This window comes from Hyperolius riggenbachi, chromosome 4 (assembly GCF_040937935.1).
Source record: "Hyperolius riggenbachi isolate aHypRig1 chromosome 4, aHypRig1.pri, whole genome shotgun sequence".
Lineage (NCBI taxonomy): Eukaryota > Metazoa > Chordata > Amphibia > Anura > Hyperoliidae > Hyperolius > Hyperolius riggenbachi.
In genome coordinates this window covers 359,758,027-359,773,026 of record NC_090649.1, presented here as the reverse complement: position 1 = coordinate 359,773,026, position 15,000 = coordinate 359,758,027, and the positions used below count along the sequence as shown (strand labels likewise).

Sequence of the window (15,000 nt, the reverse complement as noted above, 5' to 3'; positions counted from 1 at the left end):
ATTCGGAACCAACCACACGATTGGATGTTTCTGAATTCAAGGTAAGCCCTGCCAAAGCAGAGATATGCATTTTGGGGTCACCGTTCACTCTAAACCCCCCAAGTTTGGTATCAACGTTCTTGATGAATTCTGACAAACCTAAAAAATGTTATTAGATTTAACATAACTTGTACGGTTTGCAGATGAGCACACTTATCATGACTCAGGTAAATTCTTGCCTCTATGAGAGGGGCAGAGACCTCCTGTTCCAAAGAGGTGTGTGATCCACGCCCCCTAACCCCTCCTTGCTGGAGTGGGGGCTATAACCACAGAGAGCCCAAAAAGCTCTGGGTCCTTTACCTTCAATCTGATGCCTAGTAACCTCCTGGCAGCCCGCAAGAACACGGGCCAAAACCTCCATCTTGGAAATTCTCACAAAGGCCTGTTGGCCGCATGGCAACCGCCATTTTGGGACTTTCGCCAAAGACTTGCGATTGCCGCATGGACTACCAATAACTGTATTTGAACTGTATATAATCAGACATTCTGTTCCTTTTCCTCTCTTCTCTCTGTCAATCAATCTGTTCTAAAATAAGCTGTGTGTATGTAGTTTAGAAATAAACTAACGATTTTTGATCGTTCAGTCTTGTGCCTTTTCTGGTCATCTGATTGCTGCTATAACGAATCTGCCCTCTGAAGAGTCAGTCATACTACTGCATTGTTTTATGATTTGCTTATGATTGTTGATTTGCTAGCTAGGTTGTAAGTAACCGTTTCTTCCTTCTAGGATTAGCTAGTACCAGATTTCCTGTGCGAAATCGATAACTTTCGTTTCTCGATTGTAAATACAATTCGAGATTGCATCATATAGGGACCCAGTAACCTTTCTTTAACGTCACATTGCTCACAGTCTTTAAGCCGTTGGAAGTGACTATTCCCCGAACGGTGACTGGAGCATGTTGAACGTGATTGGGCTGGCTACCATATTGTGACTGCGGGAGTCTCTTTCCTCCCTGAACTGGAAGAGTGGTGGCAGTGTATTTACCCGATTTCCAGCGCGAAATCGATATTTTTAGTTTACCGATTGTATATACAATCAGAATTGTACATGTATGGGCACCTCCAACCGATCTTAACCGTTTACTACGCACACAGTGAATTTTCCTCCAGCAGTCTCTAGTGCATGAGACCTGCATGGCAACAGTGGCCTAGTAATACGGGATTGGTGAGTGATTGTCCCATTACATATTGTCGGCAGCTGCGCGACCGATCTTTGTCAGTCTGTTCACCGTACTTCCTGCGTATGCTAACGGGAGCAGATTAGATGGGATTGGCACGCTCTGTCGCCCTTTTCTTTCTTACCTCTGACGATCCAGCAACCGGTCTTTGTTGTCAGTCTGCGCCCGTACTTCCTGCGTACGCTAACGGAAGCAGATCTCGACGGGATCGCGGGGCTGGATTGTCACAGGGGTAACTAAAGCTATGCCGCTGCACAAACCGCCCCCCCCCACCACCAAACCTTGGACGCGGAAGGTTGAGAAGGCCAATCTGGTAGTTTCACTTGGGGGAGTTCAAATGTTCCTAAGAAACAAGGTAAATCCCCTAAGGTGCGAAAAACAGAGGAAGAGCCATCTTTGGAAGCTATTAGATGAAAAAGATATCCCCATTTGTACCGAATGTCTTTTTCTTTCAGAAGTGTAATAAGAGGTTTAAGGGATCTGCGTAGAGCTAGTGTGCGTCTGGAGGGATCAGGAAGGAGAGTGATTTGAGCTTCATTAAACATGATAGCATCTTGATTGCGTGCAGCAAGCATCATTTCTTCTTTCATTTTATAGAAGTGCACTCTGCATATGATATCTCGGGGGCGCGCTGGATCAGAGTTCACTGGGCCCAGTGCTCTGTGGGCTCCGTCAAGTTCAATTGGAGTGTCAGATTGGAGCAGTTGTTGAAAGATTTTCTGAGCAACTACATCGCATTCTTTAGAGTCAACAGTTTCTGGGACACCTCTGATGCGGATATTGTTTCGCCTTTTTCTGTTCTCAATGTCATCAGTTTGCATGATGTGCTCCTGGGATTGTAGTGCTTGGGAATTAATAGCACAGTGTTCTCCCCAGAATTATTTTCCAGCCGGGTGGCATGAAATAGTAGCCGGGTGGCATGAAAAAGCAGCCGGGTGGGTAGAGATGAAAATGCAGGGCAACTCTGCTTACAGCATAGGAGGTGGTGAGGAGGTGAGCCAATGACAGCCGGGTGGTCACCAAATCTAGCCGGGTGGAGCACCCGGCTAAAAGAGCCTGGGGAGAACACTGTAGCAGATTGGTGAGATTCCAACTGTGATTTCATTTTATCAATAGTTTCTTCTAAAGTCATTACCTGGTTACCAACTTGTGAAATGTCACATTTTAAAGAGAGTATTTCGGATTTATAAGTATTCTCCAGCCGAGTTATATACTTTTCCATATCGTTAGTAGTGGGGATGGATCTTAGATTTTTTTTATGTCTCTCATTTCAGATAAATGATGAGGAGAGGGTGATCGAGAGTCATTCCGGTAATGATGGGACTTGTTAGACTGGGAAGACCGTTTCAGAGGGGATGGAGAGTGGGCCGGAGATGAACTGGGAGAATGGTGTGAGTTTAAGCGGCGTCGGGCCTTAGGAGTAGTTCCTGAATTCTTGTCAGTGTTTCTGCTCTGCGAGTCCTCACCTCAATGTCTGCTGCTGTCCGAGTGGTGTGATCGAGGGTTCCCGGATGAAGCAGGATTGACAGGGGACTTCTTAACTGAAGAGCGGTGGTCTCTATGCGGCCTGGTGTCTTGGTCGCACCGGCTGGAAGTGGAGGCCTTGCGGGTATAGGATGCGGCCTGGGTGGTGGAGTCAGACCTGTGAGAAGAGGACCTTGATTGCTGCTCGGCACATACGGAGAGGTCAGTCTCAGAGCGGGAGGCAATGGATGGAGTTTGTGCCTGCTCCTCGCTGCGGGCTCTCGTGCCAGACGCCATCTTGGATATGCCGGAGGATCTAGACTCAGATCCTTCTTTTAAAAAGTAAGCATGGATCCGGCCCCTCTTTTCAGCTGGAAGATGCTTAGAGGGTGAGAGCTGCTGCTTGTTCTTTTTAGGGGGCATAGAGAGGGTGGTACGCCAGACTGGTCTCCTGTAAAACCGTGAAGTTAGCGGGGAATAGCCGGAGCTCTGAAGCTAAGCTGCCTCTCTCGGCCATCGCAAGCCACGCCCCCTCAATATTAATTTTCTGACCTAAATTATATTATATTTTTGCTGTTTGGGAGCTTAAAAATGTAACAGATAAGGCAAAAACCGAGGAAAACAGGTGAAAAAGTTTTGTGAATTATGCCCTATGTGCCTATACCTTATTTGTGTATCTGTTCTATCAAACCTTCACAGTCCCAAGTTAGTTTTGTCCCGTGATCTCCAATTTACCAGTACTGTATATAGCAATACATGCTTCTGTCATTGATAAAATTATGTATATATTTATTTTTTCTTTTTTTTTTACAGTACAGGTTTTTTGGTGAGCCTGTGGTGAAAGCTTGTGTTGAAAATGGTACCCACTTCATTGACATAAGTGGAGAGCCACAAGTAAGTGTAATTTAGAACCTAACATTATATATTAAAATTGCTTCTTATAGCCTTAATGTTAAAGTTCCAATGTTTGTCAGAAATCCAAAGCAAATGTAAGGTACTGTAGTTTCAAATGGACACTTATTTGTTTTCTAGAAACTTTTTTTTTTTCATGCTGCAACAAGTGATTTTTTTTCAACTATAAGAATTGTGTTAGCATTGAAATGTTTTTGCATATACCTTGGTCTAGATATATCAGAGCTTTCACAGTCGATCAAAGAAATTGTACATTATCAGCACCTGTTTTTTTTCCTTATTTTCTTGCATTTGTTTTACAATTTATTTGACAGCTAAAAGTACTACAGTATAGTTATATACAATTGAACTGTACAAAAACATCAACATTTCTATGAAAATAATCTCTTAATACATGAATAACTGCCCCCTTAAATTGCTTTGTGCTCACTGTTGAGTTATTGTGTTGTGCTATAGTTTGGCTTTAAGGACCACTATCGCAAAAATCATAAAATTTAAAGTACATGTAAACATATACAAAGAAGTACGTTTCTCCCAGAGTAAAATGTACTATAAATTACTTTTCTCCTATGTTGCTGTGACTTAGGCTAGGTCCACACTGGGCCGTTTACAGATCGGATCCGTTTGAACTGATCCGTTTTGTTTTTTGTTTAGTTTTTTCCCCTCCATTTTTAACTTTTTTAATATGTTTGCAACATACCTTACCGGTCCATGGAAACGTATGCCTGGGGGGGGGGCGAACTGGAGGGGGACGCAGCCAGGACGGGGGTGATAGCGGTCGGCGGGGAGGGGGGTTCACCCCCCCTTCCCTCACCTGGGTCTCCCGTCCCCGCTCCCCTCCAGCTTTTGCACAAAAGTTGTTAAAATGTAATGTCAGCAGCAAGTGGGGTCACTTACCTTCTCTCTTTGCGTTCCACCGCTTACCCATTGACTTCCTGCAATGCAGCCCTCTGTACTTCGGAAGACGGCATTGCAGGAAGTGATGCGACGAGCGGAGGAAGTACAGAAGGTAAGCACCCCGTTTGCTGCAGACATTACAATTAACTTATTTTGCACAAATTGCTGGAGGGGGAGCGGGGACGGTGGACCCAGTTGAGGGGGTGGCGACAACCCCCCCCCCCCCCCTCCCCACCAACTAATGCCACCCCCATCCTGGATGCTTCCCCCTCTAGCCTATACCTGGAGATACCACCGAAGCTGAGGGGAGCAGGCAGTAGGCAAAACAGATCTCCCTCCGTGTCTGTATAGAGGGAGATCTGTTTTTGCATTGCCTGCCACTACCCTTCCGCGTATCCAGATCCATGTGCGGTCCTGCGAAGTCCCGACAAGTCCGGACCCTGCGAGTGTGAAGACTGCTGCTATTTTTAACATTTGTATCTATGCCTCCGTTTTTGATATGGGCCTAAAAACGGAGCCACGGATACCTTATTATAATAAGTGTGAACCTACTCTTACAGGTGTTACAGCAGTGTAGGAATATGACAGTACCGACAAGTTTTGGACCAGCTCATCTCCTCATGGGGTATTATCAGTGTTTTATTTATTTTCAAAAGCATTTTGTGAATGGCAGTTGCTCCATCCAGCTGCTAAAAAAAAAGTGTGCAGTGAGGCTGGCTAGCATTATTTGTATAAATGCTTTGCAGGGAGTTTCTTTATAAAGAATAAAGGCTATGCCGAGAATCCCCCATGAGGAGATGAGCTGGTCCAAAACCTGTCGGTTCTGTCAGATTTCTACTACTTACTGTAAGTGACCGCAACATAGGACAAAAGTAATTTGTCCACTTTTATGTGAGAAGAAAAATACTTCTTATTGGTATGTTTACATGTATTTTAAATTTTACAGTTTTTTCACGTTAGTGGTACTTTAATGTCCTTAAGTTTTCTACAGTCATGGCTGAAATTGTTGGCACCCCTGAAGTTTTCCAGAAAATCAAGTATTTCTCACAGAAAAGTATTGCAGTAACACATTTTGCTATACACATTTATTCCCTTTGTGTGTATTGGAACAAAACAAAAAAGGGAGGGAAAAAAAGCATTGGACATAATGGGGTCGATTCATAAAAGGCTGTGCGGGGAAAAAAAATCTGGTCAGGAAAATACCGCATTCACTTTTTAGAGTTCTGTGTGCCAATTCATAAACATTTTCACAGGTGCAGTTGAAGTTCAGTTAATTACTGAAGCCCATTGACAGAAACCTTTGCTGTAACAGCAGAGCAGTGTGAAGTGTCTTATTGTTATAAGCTGTTCCGTGCAGTGAGGGCATCGTGAGGCATACCGACATCCCTTTAGATGTACATGTTTTGTTATACTGCCTTTGCTTGCTCTGAATCTGTCTATTAGCCTTTCTTAACATTAAGTTTAATTGCCACAGCTTAGAAGAACTTAAAGAAACTTTACACATGCCATGCTTAGGTGATTTTCCCCACTAGTTCCTACACATCTTCAAACAGGAACCCAAGAGGTTTAACAGCCGAAAAGCTTGTCCCTGCCTGAGAAGACTGTTGATCCTATCAGATTCCATCATTCAGGCTTGCAGGAGAACAGGGGCTGTTTCGCTTGGCTCCCTGCTCCTGTCAGTCACAGTTCTCACTGCTTCTGCCTATGAGTCACAGCTCCCAGCACAGTCTCCTTGCACAGACTCGCATTTTTTTCACCACTTAAAAGCAGACAGTATTTTTTCATGGCTTTAGCATGTTGTAGGTGTTATGTTTGCTTCTGCAGCGTTTACTGCTGACTGCAGTGGTATTGCAAACCAAGCAGTTCTAATGTCATTACATGCATTTGCTTGCATAGTTTGGTTTGCACTTAAACTAGTTGCTGATTCCATCTGCAGTCGCTCTGAAGTTAATGACAGTTTAATATGCTTTTGTGTAAACAAACATTGTCTGCTGCAATGGAGGGGCAATCCCTTTCCTGCAGGCTGCATATCATTGTCTGCCTTTTCCTGCTATCAGCCTGTGATTAATTACCATTCACTTGTGTGGGAATCTGCAGGTCTGCTCCCATTGGATGACCTCAGTATAAAGAACTGCTTCCTGCAATGCCTCATGGGCTACCATAGTCTCAGATTCTGTCTGTTACTCTGCTCGTGCCCCACCTCGTTCCTAGTCCGTGTGGACTGCGCTGACTCCTGCGAAGGGGTCAGCGAGTCCTCCTAGTTCTGCTCTTGTTTCTAGAAGTTGTTACTTTGCTTGTCTTGTGTCATATATTGGTTCATCGCCAATATATACGCATACTTGCACGTTTATTATTTTCCTTGTATTCGTGTTACGTTGATACATCAGTGTCGCTGATATATACGTACACGAACTGTTTATATCCTGTGTTCCGTTAGTCAGCGTTCCAGCACGCTGAGCTAGTTATCCTGTTCCTGGTCCTGTTTGTGGATTGCGTTCATCTCTGCGAAGAGATAGCGAATCCTTCTGAGTCCTGTTCCCTGTATTACTCCAGTCTTAGTCAGAGTTCCTGCTTATGTCATATATCGGTTCATTGCCGATATATACATATGTTAGTCAGACGTTACAAATAGTTTCATTGATAGCTGTAATTGTAATACGCTAGGAAATCATACTTATTGTATATTTTATCTGTGTTACGTTTATCTATCTTGATCCTGCTATTTCCTGACTATCCTGTCCTGTCTTTGTGAGGCACGCCATCGCTGCAAACGCATTGGCTACCTCATTCCAGTCTGTCTTGTTGTGGACGCTTGCTGTCACTAAGTAGTGGCTAGTTAAGCAAGCGTTCATTCTGTCTACCTGTCCTGATCTCCTCAGTCCTGGTTTATGCGCTCAGCGCTACTTTGCGCTGAGACGTTATTACGAAAGTGTTGTTTGTGGCTGTTCGGATCTGCACCGTCTCTGTGCACCACAATCTCCTATTGGAGTCACTCCTCTCCTCCACTAAACTGGGGATATCCTGATTCCTTGTGCTAGTGTGTGTACCTCCTTCACGTCAGCTTATGTGTTGCATGCTGACTGTGGAGAATACACCTCCAAGCTTAACAGTAGGCTTTATGAATTGACATTTACTGACATTTGTTGAGGTATTTACCACACAAGTCTGTATTTTACCTCAATGCTCGATAATTTCAGTTTTTCATGCGGTAACAGCCTTTATGAATTGATGTTTTCCTAAGTACTCTGTAAAGTCAGCTGTTTTCTGCATTACCAAATACAGTAATGCTTTATGAATCGACCCCAATGTCACACACAACTCCACAAATGGGCTGGACAAAATTATTGGCGCCCTTTCAAAATTTTGGATAAGTAAGATTCTTTCAAGCATGTGATGCTCCTTTAAACTCACCTGGGGCAAGTAACAGGTGTGGGCAATTTAAAAATCACGCCTGAAAGCAGATAATTGGAGTATAATATATATGAGTTCACTTAGGGCTCGTTTCCACTGTAGCGGTGCGGAATCGCCTGGATTCCACCGCAGAAGAAATCGCATGCAGGTGCGTTTTTTTACGCGTTATTTTACGCGATTACGCATGCGATTTCGCATAGGTTAGGCTATGTGCGTTTTTAACCATGTCACTGCCTGTGTAATTTACATTGGTTCCTATGCGGAATCGCATGCGTAATCGCGTAAAATAACGCGTAAAAAACGCATGCGATTTCCCTATTAAATACATTAGCGGCGATTCGCATGCATTCCACTAGCAGGCGAATTCGTTGGCTCTTTTGTGCGTTTTTTCACCGCTCATAAAAACGCACCACGCAAACGCTACAGTGGAAACAGGTCCATTCACTTGCATTACATGTGCGAATCTGCATGCGTTGGACGCATGCAGATTCGCGATAGTGGAAACGAGCCCTCAGTCTTTGCATTGTGTGTCTGTGTATGCCACACTTAATCATGGACAACAGAAAGAAAAGAGAACTGTCTGAGCACTTGAGAACCAAAATTGTGGATAAATATCAACAGTCTCAAGGTTTCAAGTCCATCTCCAGAGATCTAGATTTGCCTTTGTCCACAGTGCGCAACATTATCAAGAAGTTTTTAACCCATGGCACTGTAGCTAATCTCCCTGGGCGTGGATAGAAGAGATAAATTGATGAAAGGTTGCACCGCAGGATAGTCCGGATAGTGGCTTAGCAACTCAAAAACAAGTTCCAAAGAAATTTGAGCTGTCCTGCAGGCTCAGAGAGCATCAGTGTTGGCATGAACTACCCTTCAACATTTTAAATGAAATGAAGTGCTATGGCAGGAGATCCAGGAGGACCCCACTGGTGACACAGACATAAAAAAGCAAGATTACAGTTCGCCAAAATGTAATTGAATAAGTCAAAATCCTTCTGGGAAGATGTCTTGTGGACAGATGAGACCAAGATGGAGCTTTTTGGTAAAGCACACCATTCTACTGTTTATTGAAAACAGAATGAGGCCTACAAAGAAAAGAACAGAGTGCCTACAGTGAAATATGGTTATAAGAAGCAACTGATTGCAGTTATTTTTTCCAAAGGGTGTGCAACCAAATATTAATAATTTTGTCCAGCCCATTTTTGGAGTTTTGTGTGACATTCTGTTCAATTTGCTTTTTTTTTCTTCCCTATTTATGCTTTGTTCCAATACACACAAAGGGAATAAACATTCTATTTTCAGAAATACTTGTTTTTGTGGACGAATTTCTGGGGTGCCAACAATTTCCCCCATTATTGCAGGTAAGCAAAAATGACACATGTTAAAATTTTGTTCTTCACTCAACAATAATTCAGAGGAAGGAAAACTCCTAAGGGCAAAAATAATCTCCCTTACTGGATCAAGTTATTTCCACCTTCTGCCTAGTAATTGTCACACTCACCATGGCGGCCGGTCACGACATTCGAGGATGTCTTCCCTTGTGCGCACGCGCAGGGGCTCATTCGCTGTCTTGTGTTCACTTCAGGTGTGGCGTTGCGCGCAGTGCGCATGCGCGCAAAGTATTGCACGCGCATGAAGTTGCGCGCGCATGCGCAGAATGCTGCGCACGTTCTGCGCATGCGCAGGGCGTTAATTTCGGCCCCAATTTCAAGTATATAAGCAGCACTGCCCTCAGCTGCAGTGCTGCTCGTTCTGGCAGTTTGGCTAGCCTGTTGGTGAACTGTGTTCCTGTGTTACTGATTCTAATCTGATTTCCTGTTGTGACCTTGGCCTGTGACCCCGACTACCGCTGATCTCAGCCTGTCCTGACCTTTGGCTTGTTTCTTGGATTCCTGCTGTCTGCCGCCCGCCCCGACCTTTGGCTTGTGACCTCGACCTCCGTTGTACACCGCCTGACCTGGATCTTCAAGCATACTCCACAATTAGTGTCACCTGTTTTCCTGACCACTCGCTGAGGCAATCCCAGTAGTGACCTGGTAAGGGCACTAGGCAGCGAAGTTCCACTTCCCCCTCCTGGGATCGTGGTCCTGCACTCCCCTCAAGGGGGTGTGGGTGAAGACCTGTGGTCACCTAGACTCCACTACTGGGTAACGCCTCTTCCTTCGTGGGAGGGTCAACAGGGACTGAAGAGAAACCTAACAGTAATTATAGATGTGGGTGCCCTTTAAAGGGAACATGAAATTAGAGGAATACAGTTGTTAGATTCTCTAATAAACCGTTCCAGTTGCCTGTCTGCCATCGGTCTAGTTTCGAATTGTAGCTTGTGAACATTTACTGGAGTTTTAAGCCACTGCATTTCCTACCCCCGGCTTATATGCGAGTCAATACTTTTTCCCTGATTTCTGGTGTAAAAGTTGGGGGTCGGCTTATATGCGAGTATACACGGTAAACCTATTTATACTTCAGGTTTCCTTTAAAATAAGACAAGCACCCAACCCCTTCTTAAATGCAAATATAAAATGTGCCTTATATACTTACTGTGGTAAGATATTTTCCCATCTTAACCAATTTTTTTTCCAGTAACCTCCAAGGACACTTTGCGATCTGACTCCTCCCAGGAAACATCCAAAGGCCTCTCTTTTGATTAAATCAAACGTCAGGTGTCAGGCAGTATGGATGTTTTTAGTTCCAGAGACAGGTCTCTCTATACCTAGTGCTTCATTCCTGGAGAGCCTGGGAGGCTATGTGCTGGTGGCACTACATAGGCTACATGTGGGGCATTGGGTTCTGGTCGCTTTTGGCATTCTGTTTGCCTTCCCCTTATGACACCCTTACTGCTAGTGTTTCTGGAAGGAAGAAGGCTGTGGTGGCTTCATGTTGGGTGTGACTGCTGGCATGGAAGAGGACGCTGGAAGGTGGAGGCATAGGAAGAGGCCTGGAAGCCAGAGACATGCTTTTCAGGAGCTAAGATGGTGGCATGGATATTTCCATGTGGCCTTTTGTCGTTACTTCTGGGTGTCTGATTAAAAAGCTGCAATGTCTCTGCATTTGGAGTTTCACCCCCTATGGATGCCAAAGCAGAGACTTCTGAGGCCGGTCAGGCGACCAGGCAAAGCAACAAGCCATATTCTGGCAGCAAGCTGGATTGCAAGCAGGGACAGGAGCAAACACAGAACGCAGGAAGGGCGAGACTGGTTTATCTGGTACTGTGAACAGGCCCGTAGAATTGTATGGACAGTGCAGAATTATCCTGCAGCGTAACTGATCACTGTGAATAGGGCCTAAGGTTGGTTGTTTGGGGGTCTTTTGGTGATTACTTGTATATTGTGATCACTTTACCTTGTGTTGTTATATGTGGTTACAAACCAGAACCACTGGTGTATAGCAAGCCCTATAGCTTTAAATTTCAGCGGCATAAAGAGATAATTTGCATATTTAGTTGCTGTGCATTGTGGACAAATCACATTAAGCATTGCTTTTTAATAGGTGGGCTTTTCGTTCTCTTTTAGTCCTCTATACTTTCCTAGTGGTTTTCGCTAACCCTAAGCTGCTTGTGTACTCTGTTTTTTGTTTTTTTGCAGAGCAATGTTAGTGAATGTACAGGAAGCTCTAAGCCCAAAAAACACTGTCCTTTTTGTAATGTCTGATTTCCCATTACATGGATGAAGACTCTATCAGCAATGTGCGATTACAGAGTCAGCAGGATCTTATATAGATTATTTGGGAAGTTATGAGGACCGAGTCCATCAAAGCATTCAAAGATGCAATCAGCAAAAGCTCGGTATACAGAGGCGCCAGAGTAAAGTAAAACGTTTTAAAAAACGTTTAAAAGCAGAGACCCACTGAGTTGTGCTCCCATTTTTGCCTGAGGAAGCGGGATCACACCCACGAAACGCGTTGCATTTGTGGAGTTGAATAAATTATTTGTCAATTCTGTTTTATCGAGACTCAAGTGAGTTTTTTCTTTTTTGTAAGAGGGAGGTAAGTCCACCCTAACATCCCCCTCTGCTTTTAAATGGTTTTTAAAACGTTTTACTCTACTGTGGCGCCTCTGTATACCGAGCTTTTGCTGATCTTCTAGTCCACCCTGGGTGGAGGGGTGCATCCCCATCTACTATCTACAGAGAGCGACTTCTTAACCTGAGTGGGGTCAGGTCCTAATGCTCCCCACCTGCATTTAAAGTGGTTGCCTATGGGTAACCGTGAGTACATACACATAAAATTGTATTGAACTCTTCATTTTACCTGAAAATACTGCACCATATTGGGCTCTCGATTCTTTTCTTGTGTTTAAGCATTCAAAGAAGCAATGGCATTCTCAATTGCACAACCTGTAATGAATCAGCCACCTGTTGCAATTGCCTGTAACAATTAATCAAAAACCAGTTTCAGTATCTCAGTCCGTTACATTTAGGTTGATTCACTATACTGCACTGCTCTAGTAGAACAAGTTAAAAAACAACGTGCACCCGCTATGCATGTTACACACTGTCGTTCTGTGTATTGTGCCTTCCTTAGTTACACGGGCTGCTTAGATGGCAAGCGTGCTCCTTTAAAGAGGAACTGTAACGACAAAACGGCCCCTGGGGGGTACTCACCTCGGGTGGGGGAAGCCTCAGGATCCTAATGAGGCTTCCCACGCCGTCCTGCGTCCCTCGGGGGTCTCGCTGTAGCCCTCCGTACAGCTGTGACGCAATATTTACCTTCCTGGCTCCTGCGCAGGCGCTCTGATGCCTCTCGGCGCCGAAGTAGGCGGAAATACCCGATCACCGTCGGGTCTGCTCTACTGCGCAGGCGCAAGTTTCCGGCGCCTGCGCAGTAGAGCGGACCCGACGGAGATCGGGTATTTCCGTCTATTTCCGTGCAGAAAGTCGCCACAGCGCCCCCGCTGGAGCCAGCAAAGGTAAATATTGAACTGACAGTCGGCACAGTCGCCGGCTGTTCGGAGGGCTGCGGCGAGACCCCCGTGGGACAGAGGACGGCGTGGGAAGCCTCATTAGGATCCGGAGGCTTCCCCCACCGAGGTGAGTACCCCCCAGGGGATCTTTTTAATGTTACAGAGTCTCTTTAAATGCCGGGTGCTAACTATAGCGACCACAATACTTCACTAGCGCAGCCTCTACTATGTTAATTAACTTGGTAGCGGTCACACTAGTGAAGTGTCGCAATACCTCACAGCAGCACCCGACATTTAAAGAAGCAGCGTTCCTATGTAAGCAGCGCATGTAACTAAGGAAGGCACAACTGCTTGTAGTGTGCGTAGGGGGTGTACATTGTTTTTTAACTCTCGCTGCCAGAGCAGTGCAGTATAGTGGATCAACCCCTTTGACCCAAACACCAGTCAGGGAGCCTTATCAGTCAAAATATTTATATGTATGTGTGTGAGTATGTATATTTGTGTGTATATGTATATATGTGTGTGTGTGTGTATATAGGTATGTTTATATGTATATAGGTATGTATATGTGTGTATATGTATATGTATATGTGTGTATATGTATATGTGTGTATATGTATATGTGTGGATATGTATATGTGTGGATATGTATATGTGTGGATATGTGTGTGTGTGTGTGTATATATATGTGTGTGTGTGTGTGTATACAGTGGAGGAAATAATTATTTGACCCCTCACTGATTTTGTAAGTTTGTCCAATGACAAAGAAATGAAAAGTCTCAGAACAGTATCATTTCAATGGTAGGTTTATTTTAACAGTGGCAGATAGCACATCAAAAGGAAAATCGAAAAAATAACCTTAAATAAAAGATAGCAACTGATTTGCATTTCATTGAGTGAAATAAGTTTTTGAACCCTCTAACAATAAAAGACTTAATACTTAGTGGAAAAACCCTTATTTGCAAGCACAGAGGTCAAACGTTTCTTGTAATTGATGACCAAGTTTGCACACATTTTAAGAGGAATGTTGGTCCACTCCTCTTTGCAGATCATCTCTAAATCCCTAAGGTTTCAAGGCTGTCTCTGTGCAACTCTGAGCTTGAGCTCCCTCCATAGGTTTTCTATTGGATTAAGGTCCGGAGACTGACTAGGGCACTCCATGACCTTAATGTGCTTCTTCTTGAGCCACTCCTTTGTTGCCTTTGCTGTATGTTTTGGGTCATTGTCGTGCTGGAACACCCATCCACGACCCATTTTCAGTTTCCTGGCAGAGGGAAGGAGGTTGTCGTTCAGGATTTCGCGATACATGGCTCCGTCCATTTTCCCGTTAATGCGATTAAGTTGTCCTGTGCCCTTAGCAGAAAAACACCCCCAAAGCAAAATGTTTCCACCCCCATGCTTGACGGTGGGGACGGTGTTTTGGGGGTCATAGGCAGCATTTTTCTTCCTCCAAACACAGCGAGTTGAGTTAATGCCAAAGAGCTCTATTTTGGTCTCATCAGACCACAGCACCTTCTCCCAGTCACTCACAGAATCATTCAGGTGTTCATTGGCAAACTTCAGACGGGCCTGCACATGTGCCTTCTTGAGCAGGGGGACCTTGCGAGCCCTACAGGATTTTAATCCATTGCGGTGTAATGTGTTTCCAATGGTTTTCTTGGTGACTGTGGTCCCTGATAATTTGAGGTCATTCACTAACTCCTCCCGTGTAGTTCTAGGATGCTTTTTCACCTTTCTTAGAACCATTGACACCCCACGAGGTGAGATCTTGCGTGGAGCCCCAGAGCGAGGTCGATTGATGGTCATTTTGTGCTCCTTCCATTTTCGAACAATCGCACCAACAGTTGTCACCTTCTCTCCCAGCTTCTTGCTAATGGTTTTGTAGCCCATTCCAGCCTTGTGCAGGTCTACAATTTTGTCTCTGACATCCTTGGACAGCTCTTTGGTCTTTCCCATGTTGGAGAGTTTGGAGTCTGCTTGATTGATTGATTCTGTGGACAGGTGTCTTTTATACAGGTGACTAGTTAAGACAGGTGTCCTCAATGAGAGTGACTAATTGAGTAGAAGTGTCTAGCCACTCTGTGGGAGGCAGAACTCTTAATGGTTGGTAGGGGTTCAAAAACTTATTTCACTCAATGAAATGCAAATCAGTTGCTATCTTTTATTTAAGGTTATTTTTTCGATTTTCCTTTTGATGTGCTATCT

The 15,000-nt window shown here is 44.4% G+C and overlaps 1 protein-coding gene across 1 annotated transcript in view; it reads left to right on the top strand.

The window, feature by feature from the left end:
• Positions 1-15,000, top strand: part of LOC137570837 (saccharopine dehydrogenase-like oxidoreductase) — a 196,534-nt gene that overhangs the window by 17,327 nt on the left and 164,207 nt on the right. The window contains exon 3 of the mRNA XM_068279545.1: positions 3,495-3,575. Within this exon, the coding sequence (XP_068135646.1) occupies positions 3,495-3,575 (81 nt within the window). The remainder of the gene's footprint in view (positions 1-3,494; positions 3,576-15,000) is intronic.